Raw genomic sequence first — 6,742 nt, forward strand, 5'->3', positions numbered from 1 at the left:
AAAAATTACTAGTATTTTTTTTAAAAAAATGAGAGGTATCTTCTGATATTCACCCCTCCAATCTTACTCCTCTCATACGCCAACTAATAATAAAGCGACAAAATAAAACAAAAAAACGAACTTGCCAACCAAGTTATTTTCAAGGGGTAATATAGTCATTTCACATAATCTACGACCTTTTATATTGTCATCATCCCTTTCCCCGATGAAATCGCCTTCCAATCTTTTGGGTTTCTCATTTCTCATTCCAAATCATTTTTTCATTTGCCATTCGTTCTTCCTTCTCGATCGAAAGGCCAATTATTTCGTTATCAGATTCTCAATTTCATAAAACGATAACAATAAACCTCGCAAGTTAATTCATCGTTAAAACACACAAACAAAACAAATTAAAATTTTGAATAGTTCCATTTTTTCATTATTCAATTATTAAATTTTTATCCTTTTGACCGAATTACATTTCGTGTTCATTTGGGTTACCGAATTTCTCACAAATCAATCGTGTGTATCCAAGGAATTATAATTCCGTCGTTGAAAATTGAAGCTTTGATTTTGTTGCGGTGGTGTTGATTTTTGTGAAACGGCACCGTTTTGTTGTTTTTGTTTGTGAAAATATAGGAAAAATGGGAACATGGTGTAGTGAAAACGACGTCGTTGAGGTTGAAGGGATTAATTACAGTGTTTGTGTTGCCGCCGACGGTGATTTGTGGCTCAGTGTTGGTTCCGCCGGCGACGGGAAGATCATAAAAGGTTTCAGCCTTGAAAGCGAACATGATTTGGGAAATATGGTTAGCGATTTCTTAGAGAATGGTAGCTGTGGTGCTGAGTCTTGGTGTAGCAGTGATAGCGAATCTGGTCTCTCTGATTTTGCTCACCTCGCTGAAAAGATTCAGGTAATTATTATGATTATAAAAAATCTTGAGTTTTTTTAATTAATTAATTGTTAAGGTAAAGTTGTTTTTGTTTATTTTTTTTTCTTATGAATTAAATATCAGTTTCGCTAGTTACACCCTGTTTTTTCCGGTTACATCCGAATACTCAACCTGCGTGTGCTTAATTCAGGTTCAAGTACATGGTAAATTAAGTTCGGTTACCTATTTAGGTGTAACTGAAAAAAAAAGTAGTGAAACCAGCAACAATGATTAAAAAATTATGAGTTTGAAAAGCTTTAATGTGTGAAGTTAGAAGTTGCTAACTTGCTATATAGGATGTGTTGTAGAGTATCTCTTTAGATACTCTTGTTTATGACATGTGTATTTTTTTTTTTTTAAGTTCTGTTTTAATTTTCTGGTCCCATCTTCTAGCTTAATTTTGGAAGTAGAATCTTCTATATATCAATTTGTGAGGTTAAAATTAAAACTTCCTATATGTGCTTTAAATTCTAATTTCTATGGATGTGTATAACAGAAGATAGACTGTGTTTGTTTCCCTTATTCTCTTTTGTCTTGAATAATGGAATTGATTGCAAAGTGCAAAGATTGTAGTTATGCAATATAATTTTTGTTTTTCTTCTTAATAGTTCATGTTATTTGTGTCTCCTGATTTCGTTTTGTGATGTAAGTTTTCTTTTTGGTTTCATTTTGTAGCTGAAAATTGAAATGATATATTTTCTACCATCTGTTGCTAGAATGTTACAGTACTTTCTATGCTTTCCAATATGTTTACAAACCTCAAATAGCGGCTATAGTATAACGGAATGTGAACAAGTTGCTATTGTTTTTGTGATATGCTATTTAATACATAGTGTCGTCAAATTGGCTGTCAAATTGCGACTATATCAGAGCTATAGTGTTGTCGCGTACCGAAATTTGAACACATCGTCATTTTCTGCAATATGTGATTGATAACACTATTACTAACATATGTTGGATTTATTTTCACGGTCATTTAGTCATCTTTTAAGTTATCCCAGATTGAGTGCCTGCTGTTACAATCTTAATTAAGAAAGATAATTGGTAAGTTGATATAAACAATCAAAAGCAATGAACAATCTTTATGAATATTAGGAATAGGAGAAATAATTCTCCTCCAAGGGACCACTTTTACCTTAGATTCCGCTATTTATTTATACATGAAACCAATATCCTCTAACTAACAAATGTCTCTCACTTCCCTAATTAATTGATCTAACTTTCCTAACTACTTGTTTGAACGTAATATTAAGTGAGGGAGAGTACATATCCTTAACTACCAGGCTAATCTCCTAGGGTTATGTACTTGTTTGTAGATTGTTTCATTTTTTCCTTCAGTTGGTTTGGATTGTATGCAAAGTCTACAGCACCATGAGCTGTATGCATGTTCATTTAATTGGTCCATTGTACTAATATTAATATTATTAAATTAAATGTTGACTTTGACTTGATGGTTTAGTCCTTTTTTAGTGTACAAGTAGTAGTTGGTCTGTATAGATTGTATGACATGTTTCAGTTTTGCGAATCTTGTTAATATTGAATCCATTTAGATACTTTCGTTTTAGTTTTGGATTTGTTTGAGAATTTCAACACGTGATCTCCTGTTTCTAGGAGCATGGTTCGGAAGCAGTTTCTTCTCCTTTGTCAATTATTTGAACTCCAGACATGGATTTTTACAGCAAATAAGATACAAATTGTAGAAGAAGGAGATTTTCCTTTCTATCTTTAACTGTACAACTGAATGATTTAATACTAAGTTGTACTTTATATCTTTTGATGTCTCATGACGCAGATTTGCAAGCTATCGGTGACTCCACATGAGATTGACTTGCTCTCAGTTGTTCATTCTCACATACGATCAATGAAAGAGAACAAACTTGAAACTATGAATTCTGGTCCGTGTTATGCAAGCTGTATCAGGTTTTATTTGGCAAAGTTGATGAGACTTTCTGGCTACGACGCTGGTGTTTGTACTTCTAAATGGCAGCCTATTGGCAAGGTCCCTGGAGGTATGCCCATATTTATCTGATTTTACCGAAGTTGCAATTCATTAAGCTGCCTCCATTGGTTTGATTGCAATGCTAAATAAAAAACTGTATTGTCTGCATTGATTTTTTTTACCATGTTAAGAGAGTGAAAATGACATTCTTGTTTATTATATTACACTTGCAAAAAAGTTCTTATAAACTTATATATGTTTATGGAGACTTTGAATGACAGAGTGTCAAACAAATCTGAGAATGAGATGCATAATTTAATTTTAACTTATACGAGAAACCGTGTTTAATTTAAACCTTAGACTTTCAATTTAAACTGTAATGTGTGATGCTGCTATATAGTTCATAAACTCAATACTGTGGCCTTAATGTTTGTGCATAAACTTTTTGCGCAGGTGAATACGAATATATTGATGTGCAGGTCGACACTAACTCTGGAGTCTCAGAGCGTTTGATTATCGATATCGATTTTCGAAGTCACTTTGAAATAGCCAGAGCTGTTGATTCGTATGACAGGATACTGAAATCGCTTCCAGTTGTTTACGTGGGTTCCCTCACTAGGCTGAAACAGCTTCTCGGAATAATGGAGGAAGCTACAAGATCTTCTTTGCAACAAAATTCTATGCCTTTTCCTCCATGGAGATCTTTAACATATTTGCATGCCAAATGGCTATCACCCTTTGAAAGAATCACACATTCAGACGGCAACATTAGTACAGAAAATGGCGATGACTTCGACCACAAGCAATGTCGCGGACACTTGAAGAAGCTGCAAACTTGTCTTCAGTCAGCAATGGAAGTGGAGCGAATGTTGAAGGCTCGAAACATTGAAAGTAACCGGAGAATGAAATCTGACCGATGGAGGCACTCGTTGCTGAGGCCTATTTGACACGTAAAGAATTTCGGCATTCAAGTTCTCTTAACAGAATATACAATTTACAATTTTTTTGCGACATTTTTCCCTCGTCGTAACCTAATAAGAAGCCTTAGCAGCGGTTATAAGGCGTTTTCATTATGCATCAGGTTCTTTGTTTCTGATCTTGCGGAGTTTTAGAGTTTTGTTTGGTATGGTACCCATTGAGTTTATGTACTTTATATAACGGCGGCGTCACATGGTACAGTATTGGGTATCTCTACTTTATATCTGATTGCTTCCTTGCCTCGTCTATTTATTGGGACTTGGAAATTTTGTTATATTGTATCTTTCTATATTTTTTGAGTTATGAGCTCAACTATTTGTAATTTCATTATTGTTATATTTGGAGCTATGAATTCTGATTGTTTTGGTTTTAAACCTGCTGAAAAATTTAATAAAGCCCAAGTTGGAACTTGCTTATTCAGTTACTTGTGTTGTGTGATGGCTTTTGAATTTCTATTGCTTGAATTAGCTCAATTGCTATTTGGTAAGGACTTTTTCTTTTCTTCACTCTTTCTAGAGAAATTAGTAAAGAAACTCTTATAGAACTGTTGTGTTTTAAATTCGAATTTGAATTATAATATCAATTCAATAATATCGATATTTATTTGTTGACTCGGACTTTACGAATTTGAAAAGGTCTTTAAAAATTTCAGTATATAATTTAGTTTATCATGAATCAATTGAATGTTTAGTTTATGTAATACAGTTTTAATTTTTAAAATTATATGAAAAATAATCTATCATTTAAAAAGGAAGAAATTTCTTTTCGTTTTTATTGTTTAGTTTAGGGTTCTTGTTTTATTTTTTTTTTGGACGCTAGGGTCTTTGAATTGCTCTATCAATGAAGTACAAGTCTATATATTATTTGGTCAATACTTTGAAGGAGTCTTTCTAGAGGAGCTTATTCAAAGCAAAAAAGAATTAAGTTCATGTTTGAAGGGTCAAAATTAATTTTGTGCAAAATTGATTTTGACATTTTGATTATTAAATAATATAATTGTTTCTGTATCTAGAATTAATTTAAATTTGAATTTAAAATTTATAGTTTTTAAATCAAAACGTAATTTTTATATTCAAATTTATTATTAAGTTAACTTTTACCTAAATATATTTAAATTTAAATTAGTTTACACTCAAAAATCACACTCTAAATCAAAACAAGGGATACAAGCAAATTTCTCTTAATATTTGAGAAAAGAGAAATTTGTTTTTATCCCTTGTATTTGATTTAGCGTGTGATTTTTGAGTGTAAACTAATTTAAATATATATATTTCTCTTTTCTCAAATATCAAGAGAAATTTATGAAGATTAAAAACAAAAGGTAAACAATTTACATCATCTTTGTATATATATATATATAATGAATAAACATAAGGGTTGAATGAAACTTTAATTCAACTCAAAAACTCATTTCTTTTTTGACGCAAACGTCATTGCCAAGTTGGGTTTTGAAAATTTATGTTGGGCCTACTTTTTACCTTTTATTTCTTTCAAAACTTCATATACTTTTTTGTCTAAATAGATTAGGTTTTATAAATTTCATTATTTTTTTTTTACCTTATCAAATTTTTTGTCAACTTTTAGCATTTTAAAATATTTTATTTTTTATTTTTAATTTTCGAATTTATAAATAATTTTTTACAAACATGACAACATAACACAATTCTTGTATTTTGATTGAGTGTGGATCATATCTTTTTCTAAATTGAAACCCATAGTGGATTAGGGGTGTTGATACAATACACCCACCCTCGAATTTGTTTTGGAAGTAAAATTATTTTATACAACTTTTTTAAAGAAATTAAATTTTTTATTTACATGTATTTGTTAATTTTAATTTATATTTTTTATATATATTTTAAATTTTAATTTCCTCTTTGTAAAAAATGTAATTTTATTATTATTATTTAATAACTGTTTTTTAATATATTAATTATAATAAATGTGATTTTAAAATAGAAAAACTCAACCTCTATAAACCTCAACACAAGTGCGGTGCAAGTTTATTGTGATACCTATTCTTAATATATACCTTCATAAGTTACTCTTTACTCACTTCTTTTTCAAAACAAAAAAGAAAGAAAAAGTAAAGTTCAACTTTATTATACGCTTCAAGAAAATTTACACCGTAATATAATACATTTTTTTTAATAAGTGCTGTAAAGTTGTAGTTTATGGTGATGGGGTGTGATAAAGAAAAAAAAAAATACAAGGAGGGTATTTAAAAAAGTTATATATATGGTGGAGGTAGCATATGAAGAATTTCATAATAAAAGAGTTAAATCTTTTTCCATAAATTTACATCTAGTAGATCTAGTAATTAATTTTTATATTTTTCCATAAATTAAGGTATTTAATTATTATTTTAATAACTGTAATATTTTTAAATATACGTACACGGAAAGTATGTAACGATAAATTCACTTATTTGCATTTTACCCAAAAACAATCATTTTCCAAGTCAAGCTATATATATATATATATAAAATTACCCAATCATTCAAAGTCTTCTTTTTAAATAATTCAAATTGTCTATGAAATTTTATATAACGTTATTGTTTTTTTTAGATATTATATATTTTTCTTATAGAATTGAGTATTTCATCCCTTTCTAGAAATGGAAAGTATGTAACCATAAATATTTACTTATTAGCATTTTAACCAATCATTTTCCTTGTCAAGCTACTTTCTACATAAAAAATTACTCAACCATTCAAATTCTATGTTATAAATGAATCTATTTGTCTAAGATATTTTGTACAACGTTGTTGTTTTTCTTGCGAAGACATAACATATTTTTTTTTTCCTTTTTTATCTTAATTGAATATTTTGTCCCTTTTTAATAGAATAATCTGGTCCTTTTTTGTTTTATCTTTAACTTACTGTAAAAAAAGACTAACATTTATCGACTTCA

The 6,742-nt window shown here is 29.7% G+C and overlaps 1 protein-coding gene across 1 annotated transcript; it reads left to right on the forward strand.

Moving 5' to 3' along the window:
- Positions 1 to 204: 204 nt before the first annotated feature.
- Positions 205 to 4,248, forward strand: LOC101498821 (uncharacterized). The gene is made up of 3 exons (XM_004492929.4): positions 205 to 893; positions 2,704 to 2,920; positions 3,304 to 4,248. Exons 1-3 carry the CDS (start codon positions 624 to 626, stop codon positions 3,795 to 3,797), a joined length of 981 nt encoding a protein of 326 aa, XP_004492986.1. The 5' UTR covers positions 205 to 623; the 3' UTR covers positions 3,798 to 4,248.
- The last annotated feature ends 2,494 nt before the right edge of the window (positions 4,249 to 6,742 follow it).

This window comes from Cicer arietinum, chromosome 3, assembly GCF_000331145.2.
Source record: "Cicer arietinum cultivar CDC Frontier isolate Library 1 chromosome 3, Cicar.CDCFrontier_v2.0, whole genome shotgun sequence".
Classification (NCBI taxonomy): Eukaryota; Viridiplantae; Streptophyta; class Magnoliopsida; order Fabales; family Fabaceae; genus Cicer; species Cicer arietinum.